The sequence below is a fragment of the Gymnodraco acuticeps genome, unplaced genomic scaffold (assembly GCF_902827175.1).
Source record: "Gymnodraco acuticeps unplaced genomic scaffold, fGymAcu1.1, whole genome shotgun sequence".
Lineage (NCBI taxonomy): Eukaryota > Metazoa > Chordata > Actinopteri > Perciformes > Bathydraconidae > Gymnodraco > Gymnodraco acuticeps.
This window is the reverse complement of record NW_022992232.1, coordinates 1,650,562-1,670,815: the sequence shown is the minus strand read 5'-3', so window position 1 is coordinate 1,670,815 and position 20,254 is coordinate 1,650,562. Positions and strand designations below refer to the sequence as shown.

Genomic DNA, 20,254 nt, shown 5'->3' with positions numbered 1-20,254 from the left:
ACTTCTTGCTTCTCACCAAGCAGCATATGCGCGTATTGCTACTCTCCAACCGACCTTGAATCTGTCCTCAGATTAATACTCACGCGTGATTTGTTGCAGTCGCAGGGCTGCACCGGCTTCCTGTATTCTGATTGGTGGAGCGCGCTGTCAGTAAAAGTATATCCGCCTCTTGCTCTGTTTGGTTGGAGCTCTCTGCTACCCTTTCTCTCGGCGGTGGGTCGGAGCCGCTGTCCCTGGCCTCGCATGTTCCCCTCTAAATTCCTGTTTTCTATTTGATGCCCCTATTGTACATTTGATCCATTTAGACCCTTCTGTTAGGCCACAGTTGGGCGTCCATACACCGTTTTTTATTTGCCCCAGTATTTGGCATTTTGAGACTTAAACACGAACATGGCCGTGGTGAGCGGATCGTCTGGGCCGGTTGCCCGGCTTGAGGGCCGTGAATTCGAATACATGATGAAAAAGCGCTCGGTGACCATCGGGCGGAACTCGTCTCAGGGCTCAGTGGACGTGAGTATGGGCCACTCCAGCTTCATCTCCCGGAGGCATTTGGAGATATTCACCGCCAGCGACGATGGCACCGGCAGCGGGGATTTTTACCTGAGGTGTCTCGGTAAAAACGGGGTGTTTGTAGACGGAGTGTTCCTGAGACGGGGCGCCCCTCCTCTGCAGTTACCACGAATGTAAGTTCCCCCTCTCAGCGAACATGTGGATGCTAGCGCTAGTAGCCGAGAAGCTAAAGTTAACAGTCAACAACATTGGGTTGATAGTGGCTAGCAGGGTTGAGAGCACCACGTGTTTTAGCATGTTAGCAAGAACTCCGCATCCTGTTCCCTATGCCATTTTCTTTGTTGACATTTTTGTTAGCAACAGTGTGAATTAGCCGACTGCCTTCACCCCACATTCCCTCATGTGGTTATCTTTGCGTTAGCCGCATTCCACTGTGTCTGTTTTGGTGGCTACATAGCCAACATAACTAGGCTAGCACACAGCTTTGGGGACGCTGTTGTTGATATTGACTAGTAGCAGCTTTTGCTGTCACGTGGACACCCGTAAGTCAGAAATGTATATCTCGTGATACTGTAAACATTCGCCCTTGTTGTTATGCAAACACGTTAGCTAGCAGTTAGCTGCTGCTTCTCTGTAGTTGTGAATGGAGCTCCTCTCGACCCCTAAACGTAAACAAACCAGCCGGTCCCCGCCCTACCGGCTCACAACAGAGCCTGCGGGACCTTTGGCCTCTGTTCAAATTCGAATTCATGCTCGCTGGTGTATTTAACTAGTTAATTATGAACAGTATTGATAAACGAGAATTGACCCTCCTCATTCATTTCAAAGTTAAATGAGAAGTTTTCCCCATAGAGGTCGGTTTGCCTCTCCAAAAGAAAGTTCCAGAGCTATGTTGTAGCCTGCACCGTGCCATTGTTTATCTTTTGAGGGTTGTTGATAATGTGCTGTTGTGAAATGTGCTGATTTCTCAACACACTTTTATTACTCAGGAATATATCGCCCTGATCAATGGGGTTTTAAATATATGCTGCCTGGTGTGGATGGCCAGAGAGAAAGTTATATACAGGGGTGCACATAACTTTTTTTTAGTGAGTTACCAGGAGACAGCGTTTGGTACTCAACCCACATGAAGCGTGGTCCTCCTCAGTGTCTCCTTCACTGTCCTCTATTTACACTTCTTGCATGCTAGATGATGACGATGCACCTCCCTGTCTCTTTTTAAGCCTCCAATTTGCTTTCTCCAAAACTTGTTGCTAAAACTGTGAAGTCCTTGCATTTCCTGAGGCCAAGTTGAAGGATCAAATACTAAGAAATGATCACATGACTTGAAGTCATATCTGATTTCAGATGTGGGAAGTTACTAAGTACACTTATTCAAGTACTGTACTTAAGTACTTTACTTGACTTTGATCTACTTTGTAAAACTAGCTGCACCTTTACCAGCTTTGAGAACACTTTAATGATCAATCATTACAAAACATATCATATATATTATTCTGAAATTGACCAATCTGCACTTTAGGCGCATTCACACCGCAGTACTTTTCCCACAAATGTTCATGAGAACTCTTTAGTTCTCATAAACTAAGTACAGATCGCGGCGCTTCACTTCACGGCGTATACTGCCACCCAAAGTCCCCGGAGTTGGGGACTGGCGCGTAGTGACACAAGTGACGTTACGCAATTCAGATTTTTGCGGCGTACCTGCGTACCAGTTATGTACACCCCTGGTTTTATATAAAGGTAAGCAATAAAGTCATAATTATTCAGATTCTACTAGTTATGTGTGCTGGTAATGCTTAAAGGTGGGGTAGGTACGTTTGAGAAACCGGCTCGAGATACACTTTTTGTTATATTCCATGGAATGCTCTTAACATCCCGATAGCAATGAATATCTGAAGTGCTTTGACAAAAAATCCATTAAAAAATGTCATCAGTGGAAGCCGTAGTACTGTAAAAAGCACGACCAATCATCTGAGCCGGCCCGGCTAAAGTAACTGGATGGCCTACCTGCCTGTCAGCCTTCCATCTGTGCACAAACTTATCTTGTGCCCTCATTGGTCATGTGCGCGTTCGTGTGTGTTGGAGGAGGGGCTCTGTAAGGAAGTGGCAGATTTTTTCCGGTTGTGTATTTTCAAATTCTAGCGCACTCGAGCTGGTTTCTCCAAAATTACCTACCTCACCTTTACATGAGAATTTTATTAACAGAAAACAAATCTTTTATTATCAACAAATGTGTAATCAATTGTTAAAATCATACATTTGAAACGTGTTGGGTCCCAACTTCTCAAATGTCAGGATGTTTTTATGTACATTTAAACTAATAGTATAAATGTGTAACGTGCATGTTCTAGTGCCAAGTGACTTCCGGATTAATAGACAATGAAAACTACAAAACACAATAGGAACTAGGGATGCTCCGATCGATCGCATAACGTAAAGTTATGACGTAAAATACATGACACTTTTCTCTGTGCGCGGCAAAACAAGCTCGCCAAAATGGCTTCACCGGTCTGGCAGTATTTTAAGTGTCCGAAAATGACAATAAAATAGCGGTATGCAACGTGTCTGAGCAGAAATCCTGCAGCTCCACCCGCTGTGACGGACCGGTGAGCGGAGCAGAACACACATTAAGAGTTAGAACTAACACACTTGGCTATTTTATTTACCTCTGGAACAAGCTACACTAGTTATAAATATATTTATTCTTCACTGTCGGGTCACTCATTACTGGATCAGTGAGCTGCATGAGATACTGACAGGCTGTCAGGAGGGAGAGAGAGCGCGTCCGCTCATCTCTCCCATGTTATTATCCAAAGTGAATGTAAACTTGAATAATGTACTTCATATGAATGTAATAATTAAGTTAATTGTTGTTTGTGGAAGCGCCAGTGAATGAGCTCCATTAACTGAGTTTAAAACATCACTTTAAATGGAAGATCCCCATAGGCCCCGCCCACTCGATCGGATCAGTATCGGCCGATACTAATTCCGGTGATCGGCCCCAAAATTGGCGATCGGAGCATCCCTAATAGGAACATCATCTCTGGTTGTAAACAAACTACCCTGTATACATTGTGTTGAGAGGGATTTATTTGGGATTCAAAACAAAAAGTGGTTGCAATAATTTACCAAAGTTGGTTGTATAATAGAAAAAACAGCCTCTGAATAGAATTGGGAGGGATGAAACCCTCTTTAATGGTCACACATGCAGAGCACACACAGTGAAATGTGTTCTCTGCATTTAACCCATCCTAGTACCAGGAGCAGTGGGCAGCTATTGTACAGCGCCCGGGGAGTAAGGGGGGTGTCCGGTGCCTTGCTCAAGGGCACCACGTCAGGGCAGGAGGTGAACTGGGACCTCTCCAAGTAGCAGTCCACACTCCATATTTTACGTCTGGTCGGGGACTTGAACCGGCGACCCTACAGCTCCCAGTGCGAGCCACTACTGACTGAGCCACTGCCATTACAGGCCAGACTTTGCACACTGCTCTCGGCTATTGTGCAATCTTTCAATGTGAAACCACGTTTTACTGCACAAACTAAAAGCTTGTTTTGCCTTTTTTTTAACCTCAAACTGGACTTTTTTCTCAAATATATTGTCTGCAGCTGAACATGTTTGTGTTTTCATAACTAAATAGTATCAAATAATCAATGATTGCACTGCCACATCGTACATACACCCATGCATTTCATTAGTAGGCACCCAGAGGACCAAGGGAAGAAGAAGAAGCAGCGGCGGTTTCAGGTTCTCATATTGATCAGGCCCACTGCCAATAAAGAGCTTTTAATCAGTTGCACTATTTACAACAAGCACTTCCATAAGTAAGACACCTAGTACAGGCTAACTTGATTTACTGTAATCCGCAAGCTCACTCAGACGACCCTCACTGTACAGGATAAGACTGCTAAAGCACAGATTGTCAGCATGAGAGAACTTGCACAGCTTTGGCCCAGAGGACAGGTCTGTTGTATTCCAGGGATTCCTATTTGGTGATGTAAACAGAAAGGAACAGCCTTCCCTTCCCCTTTTTTTCCCTCCCCTCCATGTCCTCTCCCACACCCGAAAAACACTCTCCAAGTTCTTCCTGTTTCCTTTTGTTTACTTTCTTATTTTGCATTTTGGGTGGGGGTGAAAATCTAGTGAAAGTTTTCAGTTGAACAAGCTTTGTTTGTTGCCGTCCTCACAGCTTAGCAGCATAGCAACTGTGCGTTAGTGTTCATGGAGTTCGGCCTCATTGTTCATACAGGAGAGAAATAGGGTCGATTTAAAGAGGCTTCAGTGAATGCATGCTTTCAGGGGGCTACTCAACAATAAGGACACAGTTTCCCATGACATTGAACCACACCCAGACTATATAAAATGTCCAATTATTAATAAAAAATAATGTCTTTTTAGTAGGGCTGAAACGGTTTGGTAATCAGGGAATTAATTGATGTTTGGTCTAGGTGAGGAACCTCTTGATATCATCAAATAAGTGGCGATAAATTAAAGTCTAATATCAGTTTTGCCATTAAGTCCTTGGTTAGATCCTCTTGCATATTAACTCACTCTTTGATCAGATATTTCCTAAATTAAGCTTTCCTGACTTAAAATTAACTCACTTTTCCTAGCTCTTAAAATATCTGCGTTTAAAGATTGAGAAAATAGTGTACATTAAATGTTTTGGGTCATTCAAATGCAACAATATAAGGACATTGCTGGTCCAAGCTTTCAAATGTGATGTTTTATTTCAATGTAAATCCAATATCTTTGGGTTTTGGTCGGACATTTATAGACTCAACAACATGTATTGATTAATTAAACTGTGAACTGATAATGGTAATTTGCACCCCCAGTTGCATTATATGGATTAGTTAGCATTTATCATTAAAATAGTATTCAACCCCTTTCTCAAAAACCCATAAACCCAACATTAAAGGTGGGGTAGGTAATTTTGGAGAAACCAGCTCGAGTGCGCTAGAATATGAAAATACACAACCGGAAGAAATCTGCCACTTCCTTACAGAGCCCCTCCTCCAACACACACAAACGCGCACATGACCAATGAGGGCACAAGATAAGTTTGTGCACAGATGGAAGGCTGACAGGCAGGTAGGCCATCCAGTTACTTTAGCCGGGCCGGCTAAAATGATTGGTCGTGCTTTTTACAGCGCCACGGCTTCCACAGATGAATTTTTTTGTATGGATTTTTTGTCAAAGCACTTCAGATATTCATTGCTATCGGGATGTTAAGAGCATTCCATGGAATATAACAAAAAGTGTATCTCGAGCCGGTTTCTCAAACGTACCTACCCCACCTTTAAGTCTTAGCCAACCTGTGTCAATAGCTTTTAAAAACTGCCAAGTATAAAAGATCGATGTCCTATTCCCATAAAAAAATTCTCAATTTAGCCCACTTTTATCTCATTATATCTTGGATAATTTCTTATAAGGCATCTTGTTTTCCTACAATGTTAAATATTCATTCATTTGAGAAGATATGCTTATTGTAAGGGTCTAGTTTTAAATAAAGGACATTCACATTATCCATCAAACCAAAATGTTCCCTAAAGCGTCGTTCCTTGAGTATTTTTTGTATAGACTGACCACTTACCATTACCAAAGACAAAGGCCATTAATATGTCAAATATGAAAGGAAACCTTAACCTTGAGTATATGCTAAGATTGTTCTAAACAAACTATGCTGCCAATGTTATCCTTATTATTTAATATTCGTTTATCAAAGCTGCACTAATGGTTAACATTCAGGCTTTGTCATGAGCCAAAATGTAATATTGGACATACAGCGGTTCGCATTTTCAGCAGCTTGTAATACAGACAAGAACACAAAAGAAGAGGATGGTTTTTGATATTTTATTAGTTCTTGATATATTTAGATATCACTGCCCTCACTCTGTCAGCTCTCCACAGCCGCTGGATATTGAGAAGTGCTCTGATGTTATTTAAAGGATCCTTCATGACTTTGCCAGATCCACAGTAAAATCTCTACCCTTACTTAGAGGGTGCTGAGAGGGGACATGCACAATGAAAAGTGTCTCCCTTCACCAGTCTGGCCCCAGGAAGTGTTTCAGTCTCCTCCTGTGAGCAGCAAGATGTAGGTGTCAGGGATCCAGTTCTCTCAGCAGATGCCAGCTCTGTGAGGGCCTGGCAAAGAAACTGCTGTGCCTGGCCCTCTGTGACTAGAAGAAAACAAATGTGTGTCTGCTCCGTCTCCCCGGTGTCAGACTGCCTGATCCTAACAGTGATTTAGAAAGGTTCCTTCTATTCACCACTATCTGTGAATGTTGAACATTTCCCATCACCAGCAAGGAGTCTGTTATTATCTAAGAATAAATTATTTAATTGTAAGGAATCAACCCAAAAATATGCGAGTTTCTGTTGGCAATGTCTCTGCATTCCTGAGTTAGTTTTGTTGGTTGTTTCTGTTTTCTTTTTTTATTCTACTGCATACCAAATGGAGAAGCAATGAGTTACATTTTTCATCCATTTATAGGCGCCTTGTTATGCTCATTCTTAGGTTAATGTTTGTATTTTGTGCCTCTACTGTGGTGTAACGGTATATGTATTCGTACCGAAAATATTCGATATGAGCCCTTCGGGTCGGTACACGAATATCACGTTAAATGTAAAAAATTGAGGATGTGAAAAGCTTTTTGGAAGTAATCTCAGGTGCAGCGTTCAGTGTAATTTGCTCACATTGGGTTCAACGCGTCATAGAGGGACCAAGTCATTTCATTGGACGAGAGGCATACTATGAGAGCTGGTCACAGGGATGCGTTCAAATGTAGTCAGTAGTTTGGGGAAATGGCGAACGCACATAAAGTTGAGCTCAAAAATTCTCCAGCATCATTGAAGTCTGGGAACATTTTGGTTTCGCAGTTACGTACAAGGATGACGGACAAAGACAGGTGGACCGAACCAAAGCTGTTTGTCGACATTGTTCAACTAAAATACTTCAAACTTGCACACTCATTTGAAAAGGCATCACTGTGCGCGAGAGAAGCTCCCTGTTTAGGATTTTATCCCTTGCATACCATTTACATGCACAAAAATCTATATAACACACCACAGGAAAGGGAAACCCCAAAAATGTATAATAGGGCTTACTTTGAGACAAGTAATGTAGGTTACTAGGGGTGTAACGGTATCCGTATTCGTCCCGTACCGTCACGGTTCGGACGTCACGGTTCGGCACACGCAGTCACACGACGAATACGCCTTTTTTTTATGAGTGGGAAAAAAGTGTCATTCAGGGCAGTATCCACTACACTATATATAATCCAGGGGGCGGTATTGCGCCTAAAAGCTGTTTGCCAGCCGCCCTTAAACAACAAATGAAGAACAAGAAGAAACACAACAACAAAATGAACAAAATACAAGAAGAAAAGTTAGTATGGCGATTTCAGATAACACACAGGAGCTAGAACCCACCTGCTTCTTTTAAATCAGCTGTGTGGGAACATTTCGGGTTCCCTGTGGACTACAATAACGATGGAGTGTGCGAGTGGTGGATCGGACGAGTGGTGGATCGGACGAGGACGGTGTGTCGCCGTTGTTCTACAGCGGTGCGGTATGCTAATGGTAACACACGCCAAACATGCTAAATCATATCAGAAGACATCACCCAGATTTGCCAATCACTGGAGCCCGGCAAAAGACAACAGCAGTTCAACAGCTGATCCCCGCTGTTTTTAAGAAGCCAATAGAAATGAAAGCCGTGAGACCAAAATAAATAACGGAAGCTTTTGGCATATGTTTTTCAACGACTTTGCGCTCTTGAAACACTTTCTTATTATTTATGATGTCATATTTTCAAGACATTCTTTTTAGCTTTACAGCTTGATGAAACCTTTTTGTTTGACATCAGCCATTATAGATAATATGGCCATCTGAGTGTTTGTGGTTTGTTTTTAACTGTTTAATACAGTTCATTATTCAAAAAAGAGTTATTTATTTTTAAACTGAAACTTGCACTACTGTTCAAACATAAATAACAACAAACCTGGAATTATGCATTTGGGACTTTTTTTTGCTTTTTCTTGTTGTACCGAACCGTGACCTCCAAACCGAGGTACGAACCGAACCGTGACTTCTGTGAACCGTTACACCCCTATAGGTTACATATTCTCTTTTCAAATAAGAAGCAACATGTATGTGAATTCAAAGGCATCCCATGATGCTTAATCCTGTACATTATGCCGTTGAAACGATGTTGTTGGTTCATGTGCGGCCACTCTGCTGCCTCACAGCTCATTTGTGATAGTCTAACTGATATGGGGCATTTTTAGCAACATACTTGGACTTGAAACTTGAGTTTTTACTGTTTTGTGTATAGTTATTTATCAACAGACTTTTACACCAATGCTGTACATTTGTGATGTCTTATTGCCCCGACCCTGGTGTACTGCCTTGTGGTAATGTTTCTGTTTCATTTTTGAATGCCAATAACCCTCTTTGTAGCATAACAAACATTTACAAATTGGGTTCGGGTCTTAAATAACTATTAAATAAACATGGCATTAAAGCGTTTGCATATTGACCATTTTATACTTGATGAATAAATCACTATTATTGTTTAGCGTTCATTAGCACAAGTTAAGTACTTGCACTAAAGTCATTTGTTGCAGCCTTATTTATTACACAAGAGGAGCTAACATACAATTGAATGCAAGCATTGGCATTTTGTACATGGTGCTGAGACTAGTGGGCTGTTGGCATGTCTTAATTTGTATCCCTCGGCTTATTTTTCGCCGGTACTCCAGTGAGTAATAGCTCTGTGTTTTTGTCCTCTGCAGTGTAATAATGTGCAGTACTGTGTTCATTTGCAGTTAGAAGCCGCACAAACTAAATATTTCCAGCAGTGTGGAGGTAGAAGGGAGCTTCATTAAGCCATTGCATCAGTATTCAAATGTAATTAACTTGCACATTGTCTCTCGGCTAATTAGAGCCCGTCAGCTGAGGTTTACGTGTGGTTATTAAGCGCTCACTGATTTGCCTTCCTAATGTTGATATGATTGACGGGTACCTCTTCCTTACTTGCCAGCTCTTTAAAACTGTGTCTTGTTTTGTTTTGCAGGTGCACTTTCAGGTTTCCTAGCACAAACATCAAGATCACGTTCACAGCGCTGTCCAGCGGGAAGAAGGTGAAGCGTGAAGCTCCAGAGTCTCCGGTGAAGCCCGTACAGCCCATGATCTCCCCGCTGACCATCAACATTCCAGACAACATCGCTCACCTCATGAGCCCCCTGCCATCGCCCACTGGCACCATTAGGTACGCCCTTCTGCAAACTGTTATGTGTTCCCTAGCTAAAAGCAGGAAGAACTTTTCCTAACACCAACAACAATTTGTGTCTAGAATGTATCCTCTGTAGATGAGTTGTTTACTTGCCAGGTCACTTAGCATTAATTTGCCTCCTGCTTTTTGTTTTAAAGGTGACATGTCATGCTTTTCCGGTTAGTACCCGTCCCCTTGTGTGTTATGAAGGTTTTTCTGCATGTAAACGGTGTGCAGAGTCAAAAGCCTCAAAGTACACCATGTAGGGAGTAAAACTCTAACACAGAAAATACCTCCCCAAAACGCCTCGTTGGAGATACGTCACTGTCCATTTGATTCTTCCGGGTACATCATGATGTCATGTCGTCCCCGGAACGAAATGGACCAATCCGTGGAGCCGTTACGTTACGTCCGCGGAGCCGTTACGTTAAGCCCCCACTGATTGGTCCAAATTGACCAATCCACGGACTTCCTCACACACTGTGCAGGCAGCTCTGCTGATCTCTCCTCCCTGGCTGCAGGCTGATAACAGACAGTTGGGATCGCGGTGAAATTCTCTCTGCAGACCCGTTCTCTCTGCAGACCCATTCTCTCTGCAGACCCATTCTCACTGCAGACCCATTCTCTCTGCAGACCCGTTCTCTCTACAGACCCATTCTCTCTGCAGACCAATTCTCTCTGCAGACCCATTCTCACAGCGTTTATCAACCCTTTTCTTACTCAATATCAAGCCACACTTATTGTTTTTACTTCGGCTGTGACTTTGTGTGTGCTCAGGATGAGTTTGGCTGTGTTTCGCTGTGTATCGCTAAACAAGGAAATCACACCTCCACGGAGCTCAGCGCGATTCACAACGTCCCGACTGGTCCCGACCAATCAGAGCACACTGGGCTCACAGGGAGGGGGGGCAAGAGCTGCAACGAGCCGTTTAGTGGAGAGAGTGAATACTGCTGAATACACATACTTTACAGAGATGCTGTATGCGAAACCAATGTGAGTTTGGAAAATTGCACAATATAAATCTATTCTAGTAGACCTCAACAATGGAATTATGATCAGTGGAAATGGCCATGACATGGGACCTTTAAGATCATTCTTTTGGCCTATTTGTCTTTTTTCCTCGCAGAGAGTTGTTTTAAACCGGGCCACAGCTAAGGCTTCAGCCTTGGTACAAGGGCACCATTGGCCCCATGTTTTGGGCTGAAGAATATGAAACATTTGAGTCCTGGCCAAAATAATTGCCATTCACTATGTTATCCTGAGAATCTCTTAAAATGGCTGTATAGTGGACTCCATTAACCTGAAATGTTAAACAAATATCAGCATTGCATCACATATTCATAGGACATCCTTTTTAGTGAACTCAACAATCTTAAATAAGGTAATATTTAAAAGAAAATTCCCCTGCATAAATATAAGGTAAATAAATGTTGAGGCTCAGCTTTTTCTTTTATGATAATTACTGCGGGGTTTTCTATAGTTTTTTAAAACTTTTTGAAGTTGCCATAGAGGATAATTATGAATACCCGGATGATGAAAATTCTCCCCTTTTTTTCTTCAGTTGTGTAAACGTACCATTTTCTGATTCTAACACCTGAGATCAGTGCTCGGTGGTCCCTCCCTCTCCGCCTGTAGCCGACCTTGACATGGCCCTGCAGGGTGATCAGCTTAGGCTTAGTTCAGAGACTGCAGGGCTCAGAGAGGGAGGCGCCTCCATCTCAGACTCTCTTATCCTTTCAACCCTCTGATCTCATCCAGATGGCTAAAAACCAACCAGGTTTCTTCTGTCATACAGGTCCCCTTTTCAAGGTTATATGATATAATGTGTTTTCTCTTTGTAAATGAACAGTCGGCGTAAGATAAGTGGCACCAGGTGTAGCACAGTCCAGTGCTGCTGCTTCTTTGTGTTGTGTACCAACTTCTCCACAGTCCCCTAAGTCCTGAAATAAACATTAAAATATGTAAACGTGCCTTAATGTTAAGTCTCTTCCTCCTGGGTTACTCAAATAGATAATTGGACTTGGTTAAGATTGGTATGTGTTGTTGCTTAAGGCCTGATAGTGCCTTCTTAAATGACTGCAGTGTTTGAGAGCAATTTGCATAGATGTGGGACAAAAGCGTGCCTCTGCAGCACAGACTGCGCTTACTCTAACTGTGCCTCTTCTGGGATATAATAGCCTAGTTATATTTCCGATGGAAGCACCTAATAAACAACTAAATAAGACTATAATGAATTAAGTATTCACAATATTTAAAAAAAATTCTCTGCATCTCACGGTTGTTATTGTGTTTCCTGCAGTGCTGCTAACTCGTGCCCCTCAAGCCCGCGGGGTGCAGGCTCCTCCAGCTACAGGATGGGGGGTCGCATGGTCAGCTCTGCAGAGCTGCAGCTCATGAATGACAACTCCCAGCCCGACAACGACAAAGACGCCTCTGGAGGGGACAGTCCCAAGGTGAGAGCGGGACCGCAGGACGGTCACTCTGTGAGGGGGGGTTGCATCAAAGCTGACCCTCAGTTTGTGACACTGGTCAAAGTTTCATCACAATACTATTTTATATAATTTGATGTTTCTTTAGATATTGGTAAGTTATCAAAAGCAATCTTATTTTGCATCGTCAGAATATTAAAAACTATAGTCCAGCATAAATGGCAGATTATCAAGTTTAAAAAGATAGAACTAATAAATATCAAATATTTAGAAAGATTTCTTTAAAAATGTAAATGATCAGAATGTTTGCTAATTGGTTTCTCTATAAATTAAATGATTCATTTCAGCTCCAAGCTATAACAACATATCGCCATCTCTACCCACAAACTAATAAAGGCTATATTTTGGTCCAGCAACCTTTGTTATTTTTTGCAAAAACTGAATTGTAACTAACCAAAATCTTATATGCTAGATGTTTTATACTATTGTATGCCTAACATTTCAGACAATATCCAGTTTGGCAGTGTTTTTAGACTTTAGCAATACAATAACCACAAGACTAAAAATGGGATTAAAATCCACATTTTTAAACTGAGAATTGAGAAAATTATATAATTTGTTTGTGTTGTTTGCTTCATACTTAAATATGCATTTCTCCTCTGCTCCACAGGATGACTCCAAACCTCCGTACTCCTATGCACAGCTGATAGTCCAGGCCATCACACTGGCTCCAGACAAGCAGCTCACACTAAACGGAATCTACAATCACATCACAAAGAACTACCCCTACTACAGGACTGCAGACAAGGGCTGGCAGGTGAGTCCTCTGAAGGGTCTCTGCCCCAGAACCTGCTCAGAAGAATTACAAATGCATCATCAAAAATACTTTTTTTATTTTCACGGCAACACCCTCACACAATTTGTCCTCTGTTGCAGAACTCTATTCGACACAACCTGTCATTGAACCGTTATTTCATCAAAGTGGCGCGGTCGCAGGAGGAGCCGGGCAAAGGCTCCTTCTGGAGGATAGACCCGTCCTCAGAGGGCAAGCTCATCGAGCAGGCCTTTAGGAAACGAAGGCCCCGGGGCGTGCCCTGCTTCAGGACCCCACACGGACCCCTCTCCTCCAGGTCTGCTCTCATCCCACTGTCACACACTCAAGATTTGATTCATACACACCATCATTCAGTAACTGTAGCGTTCATTAGCACAATCTTTTTTTTTTGTATTACTAATTGTAGTTTTATTTAGGTATTTTTTTTACATTTCTTATAAATAAAAGGGCACCTTTTTTTTTCTTTTGTTCAGATAAAAACCTGCTTGAGATACATTGCTTAAAATAAATGAGTTGCAAAGCATTAATGATTACATTTCACTAAAGCCTTATATGGCAACATTTAAAAACATGTCCAGGGTCCAGTACTTCATTTATCAAAACATTTTACTAAAAAAACAACCAGAAATTGCTCCCACTCTCAAATATTCCTTCATTGTTGTCCATAAACTATAAAAATGGTTTTGATGTCATTGATGTTCACTCATGGTGCACATGAAGGTCAGCTTCATACTGAACAAAATCTTAACCACCTCTTTAATAACTGTAAAATATTGATATTGCTGTAAGATGGTTAACCCTCCTCTCTCTGACCCTCAGGAGTGCCCCAGTGTCTCCCAATCACTCGGGCGTCCTCTCCGCTCACTCCAGCGGCGTCCAGACTCCTGACAGCCTCTCACGAGAGGGCTCTCCGGTCCCCCTGGAGATGGAGACCACCTCGGCCCCTACCCCGACCACCCCCACGGTGGTCCAGCCCAAACTGGCAGTCATCCAGGAAGCACGCTTTGCACAAAACACACCAGGTATAAAACCCTTTTTCACAATTGCATTTGTAGTTGCAACTTGAGTGACTATAGAGACTTCAACACTGGATATTTTTGGTTTAGGTACTTTGAACATGTCTGAACTTTACTCTTAAAAAGCTGTTGGAAGCAATAATATAAGTTACATCCATGATTTCAAATAAACAAAGGTGTATATTATATATCCCTGTATCCCTCTCTGTCTCTTCTCCAGGCACGCCTGTTAACAACCAGCCGGTACTCATAGCAGTCCAGCGCCAGTTACCTCAGAGCATCAAGCCAGTGACCTACACCATGGCCTCCCCGGTGAGCACCAGCAGCTCGCAGCCGGCCATGCAGACGGTGCACGTCCTGCAGCAGATCCCCGCTGGCTGCATCAGCTCCGCCGTACTCGCCCAGCCAGCCACCATCATCAAGGGCGAGCTGCAGGAGAACGGAGACCACACAGGACTCAAAGGTGAGGCAGGGGCATGCTGGGTAATGTTGTTATCCACCACCATTTTGTAAATTGGCACACATCTGGAGTTCATCTCAATTGATTATTTCGCCTCCTCCTTTCCCTCACTCGGGTCCCTTCCTTGCGTCTTAGCTCCGCCTCCGCAAAACGCGAGCGAGAGACACCAGGAAGAGACGCGAGGACAGAGGAGTCCTCAGGTATTAATTGGGATGTCCTCGTTCACTCCAGCGTCACCATAAACAATGCCCTTTACTTCTGGTGCGCGCAGTTTTATCACCTGTCACTGGACTTCCCTCCACATCAATCCCTTCAAACCTGAGATTTAGTTTTCTCATTGAAATGATTTCGTCCATCTCTTCCATTCATCTCTTTTATTATAGTTTTCTATGTATTATTTTCGGTCCTGTATTTGTTTTTCCAGGTATAACATTTCATTTAAGTTATAATCATAATAATAATACATTTCAATTCCAAGTGCTTTTTCAGGTGCTCAAAGACGCTTTACAGTGGTGATAAAACGAGATATAATCAGTGATGCAAATTAGTCGCTTTTCTAACGCTGATTTGGGTGACTTGTGTAATTCGTGGAGAACTGAAGAGTTTTCGTTTTGGGGGTGGGGGTGAACTTCTCACTTCAAAAAAGAAGAAGAAATCTAGCGAGTACCTGTTTTTCCTGGCCAAGGACAGGTTCCTTGAACACAACACGAGCGTAACGTATCTTCACGTGGTTTATGTCTCCTCTGGAGCACCGGAACGCCGCTCTAGCTCTTCAAATATTGCAGTACCCATAAGGAGCCGTACACATGCCGCAGTGTTTGCGTGGCTGTGTCTTTAGTTGTAAGCACAGTGGTGATCTGTTGTTATTAGCATAGCATGCTAACGAACTTTTCTACAACCAGGTGGAAGAGAGCTCTCTCCAGTCCGGAGAGGCTCAAATAACCTCAGCTCAGTGAGGTTAAGGCACACCTTGATATGATCATTATAGTTATTAATGAGACTAAATGAAAAACAGGTATAAAATACTATATGACAGTAACAAAAAAGTTGTTAAAAATAACAAGAATAGAGTTTAAAATGGGAGTGATTTTTAAAATATCCCAAAAGAAAAATCTGCTTACAGTTCTGTTTCATATGGGTGTTGAAAGATGTATCCATAGATCTCCCAATGTTGCTCTCAAAGTGTACCAGATTGATGCTTTTAACTTCAATATTTAAAAAAAAAAACCCCTAGAGGAGGTTAGTTCCCCCCCCCCACTTAAATCATGTTCACATGGATAGGATACTAAATATATTTGCACACATCTTGTGTCCATATCTTTCTGTTTTGGTGGTCATGCCACACCGTGCACATGCATGCATGCGTGAGTCATGGTACGATATCTGGATTCAGAGGTTGCTTTTTCTTTGCACAGCATGAAAGAAAGGTGAAATGAATGGGCTGTGATTTTAGTTTTTTTTAAGCAGAGGTTGAGTTCAATAATTCGGAGGATGTTGTAAAAATTGAAAGGAAAAAGGTTCCCCACCCCTGCTGTAAATAATAATAAAAACCCTTGATTTATAACTTAACATCTCTGTCTCCTATTGATCTGAGTATAGTATAAAGAACAGCCAGTTAATTGAAGCATTATAGCACAGGCCTTTGTCAGATGGTATTACGCTGTTTTTTTCCTGCTTCGAATAGTTCTCTTTTTTCACCATACCTGTGTTTGATAATAGAATAAATAAATATTAAAACAGCAACACAAACATAATTCAATAATTAAAAGCCAGTCTGAAGAGGTGTGTTTTGGTCAGTGTTTTGAAGGTGGGGGGTCGGTGCAGTCTCTGATGTGTTGTGGAATGGAGTTCCAGAGGGTGGGGCAGCGATGGAGAAGTCTCTGTCAATAATAATTGATGGATTAATTTCATTATGGTATTTGAGCTAGTTTCAGATCAACTTGTGTATTGGATGTTGTTATTTAATGTGTCCTACAGAAGAGACACAAATCACTCAAATATGTATTAGTTATTCTACCCGTATTTATATATATCCTAAATGTTTGACGTTCTGTGGGTGTACCACACATGCATCAAAAACCACAAGTAAGAACTGCAAGTTATTTTATAATCAAAACATTATTATTGAAATTGTAAGTATATTTCACACATGTTTTTATAGAGTATGATCTCCTCATTCGTTTAAAAAGATGTATCTATTTTACTCGCATTAAAGCAATATTTAATGACTCTGATCCTCCTTTTAATGGTAAGATCAGCTGCAGTCAGGCTGTGCAGCTGGGGGCGGAGCTCTGATGGGCAAGTAGTGAAAACACTTCCGCGTAGTCTACACTTGTGTATCCTCACTCTCGTCTCCTCTGGAAGCCGCATTTAAGAGAATGGGACGTCCTTCAACATGGCGTGTCTTGATCGAAGTCCCGAGGAGAGAGGAGTCGAGGAGGGACATTGAGATGAACCTCTTGTTTACTTGGGTACTGAAAATGTTTTGGTATCAATACAGTATTGGTACCATAATACAAATATTTTAGTCGATACAAAGCCGTACTGGCATCAGTGGCTTTCACATGAACATTCATGTTCTTGGCTGGAACATTTTCCTGAGTCTAGTCTCCCTAGATAAAGACGTTCACCGACGAGGACAAAAAGTATTATTTCAAACATAATAACTGGTTATGTTTCCATCTTCAATGATAGCTAATACAGAAAACCTTAGCTTGTTATATGGGAAACAAATACTTAAAATACTTTATTATTTAGAACCTTTATTCAATTTTAGTGGAGCATAAAAAGTGGCTCTAAAACTTAATTCATAGAAAAGTTTGGTCTCATGTCGAACTAGAGCTGAAGATTAATTCCACACCTGATTTTATGATCCTCTGAATGTAGACATGATACAAGATATACATCCACATGTTTGTTAGCTTTAATGCTATTTTCACTAGCTTGTTGACTTTAACCATATCTTTACTGTAAGAGAGCCTGGAGGGATTATTGAGTGAGATATAGCTCTTTTCTAGTCAATTATTTATCATCTTTAATTTACTAAATGAATCATACTACTGCTGGTTTCCTAACTGTCAATTCCTCTTCCTACTGTTAAACTAGAATACCTTTTTTCCCTGAAGTCATTGTTGAAATGTGTCTCTCAGTTAAAGTGGAGACGGTTCCCACCATCACCTCTATAGGCGGCTCCAGTCGCATCATCCAGAGCTCCCAGTCCGTTGGCTCGCTGCAGACTGTGACCATCGTGCAGCAGGCACCCATGGGTCAACACCAGCTGCCCATAAAGGCCATCACACAGAACGGCACCCACAGCGTCACCACTGCCATCCACGGAGCCACCAGCTCAGGTGAGAAGCAACTCTACGACAAGCAGGAAGAGAACATGGAGGGTTTAGGTGTTGATTGTTAAGTCTGAAGAAAGTATACATCATGTATACGCTGAATAGTTTACATTCAACAATAATGGACAAAAAGTGGAACAATGAAGCAAGACTTTGTCCCGAATGTTACGTAGTGTTGTCAGTAAATTAACGGAAGTAAACAAAGGAGTCCAATGGTGGCGTTTCAGCAGGGAGGGAGGGGAGTGTGTGGGAGAAAAACTCCCTCTGAATAGAACATAGGGATCCTAGCCTTCGCAGAGCATTCACATGCAAACACACCTATAGCACATTACAGGAAAGGGAAAAAGCCAAAAGGGGCCTCTCTAAAAAGTGTTCAGATTAAACCGACTGATTAATGAACTTCTGCTTTCCACTCTAGTTTTCATGACCTAATGTTAGTGGGATTGTTACTCACCCTAATATTTAAGGCAGTACTCTGATACAATTAAAACTTTCTCTGCCTCCACTGAATCACAGAAAGCCACAGCTCCCACAGGCTTCCTGCTTACAGATGTCGGTTAACCACACAATGACTTCCACGGTTAACCCCCCTCTTCCCATCTGTTTCTCCTCCAGCTGTGGCCAGCCCCCTCCACCTGCTGGCGGCCCACGCCTCCGCCTCGGCCTCTCTCCCCACCAAGCGTCAGAACGGGGAGCAGCAGGCCAGCGAACAGCCGGACGCCAAGCGCATCAAATCAGAGGACGAGGCGGCCTCGACCCCGGCGAACTCAGACTCGTCAGCAGCTAACGACCCCGGCCACAACTAGTCTGTACAACACACACCACACAACCCCCTCCCCCCACAACCACCACCACCTTCTCTCTCTCGTCCCCGTCGTTTTGTTTCGTTTCTCTTCCTTCAACCACTGACTCCTGAGGTGCCAAACTGAGAGGATTCTTTTCATTTTTCTGTTCTAGAGCAACATGAAAAAAAAAAGATAATGTCCACCCCTTTAAAGACTTGAATGTGGGTTGAGAACAAAAATAAAGAAAGATGAACTCAAAGGTGTCCCCCCTGTGAGCCACTGAAACAGGAGAGTGACTAAACCAAGACCACAGGAAGCCTTAACAACAATTAACCCTTAAGAGCTGACCTTTGACCTGGAGCGGCCCCGCGCAGGGAGAGGCCCTAACGGAGCTCGGAGCCGAACACCACCTTTCTGTCGAAACTACCTCAGAGCAGAGAGGAGACCACACCTTTCCACCCCCCTCCTGCCGGGGATGCTCGGGACGAAGCAACCAGGCGACGAGTACGACGAGCATTCAAAGGTTTAAAGAAAATAAATGAAAAACGGTCAACGCATTCAGAAAGGGATCAACTCGGAGCCAATAATCCTGAAACTCTGGCAGCTAGCCTCTCACAATACTGACCTTCCTTAATCGCAGCTGTACGTAGATATGCAGTATTTTGTTGTTCAAATGTGGAGCATAGGATTTTTTTTTTTTATGTATTTTCACTTATCTAGATGAGTAATAATTTAATGAAAGGAAGCGTACAAAATAATGAGGTCGACGACATTTCGGTTACTAAGTTAGAAATCTCACTTTTTTTATGTGGACTTCCTTTTTCTGTTCGGTGAAACAGTGTAATTAGTTTTTTTCGTAATATTCGTTTCTTTTCCCCCCTCGTTCTGACATATCCATATAACATTTGCTTAGTTATACCTACATATTTTAATACTTGCACAGATAACCGATATAGGCATATGAAATCTCTCCATGTGTAGTTCCAGATGTTGACCTTTGCATGTATCCGACAACATGAGAGTTGTTAACTGTAAATTGAACGGAGGAAAAAAGACCTGCTTTGTCCAAACCAGACCTGCACTTGATTAAATGTTTGTGTTTTCATTTCTCTTCTTCTCCTCCTCCTTCTTTTTTGTTTTCCTCCTCCTCCTTGTCCCTCCCAGCTGTGTTGACTTTGTGGTGTTGGCAGACCCCCCTCCCCCCACCTTTGCTTGATTATTTTACTACTCTGTTCCGGCGACCTGGCGAGTCTGTTTCTGATTGTACACGTTCCAAACAATAGTAAAAGAAAAAAAAATTGATGTTTGTTCTGCTTAAGTGGAGAAATGCTTTTTTTTTTTAATAAATTAATTTAAAGCCCTTTTCTGTATCAGTACATTTTGCTTTATTGGTGTAATTGCTGCTCCACTCCACAAGGGGGCAGTGTGCTCCTATACTGCCCCAGATAGAACCATAGATAACTTGCCCCATGAAATAATTTTCTATGAATTCTGATGTAACAGCATTGTTAAATTGGCGCACATTCATCTCACACATATCCAGGATTAAAAATCTACATTTACTTGAACAAGTCACTCTTTCTTCTTCACAACAGCA

At 42.3% G+C, this 20,254-nt stretch overlaps 1 protein-coding gene across 1 annotated transcript; it reads left to right on the top strand.

Annotated features, from left to right (window-relative positions):
- The first annotated feature begins 182 nt into the window (after positions 1 to 182).
- Positions 183 to 20,019, top strand: foxk2 (forkhead box K2). The gene is made up of 9 exons (XM_034206208.1): positions 183 to 683; positions 9,591 to 9,785; positions 12,088 to 12,241; positions 12,888 to 13,034; positions 13,154 to 13,347; positions 13,872 to 14,074; positions 14,289 to 14,531; positions 17,678 to 17,878; positions 18,488 to 20,019. Exons 1-9 carry the CDS (start codon positions 391 to 393, stop codon positions 18,676 to 18,678), a joined length of 1,821 nt encoding a protein of 606 aa, XP_034062099.1. The 5' UTR covers positions 183 to 390; the 3' UTR covers positions 18,679 to 20,019.
- Positions 20,020 to 20,254: the final 235 nt, after the last annotated feature.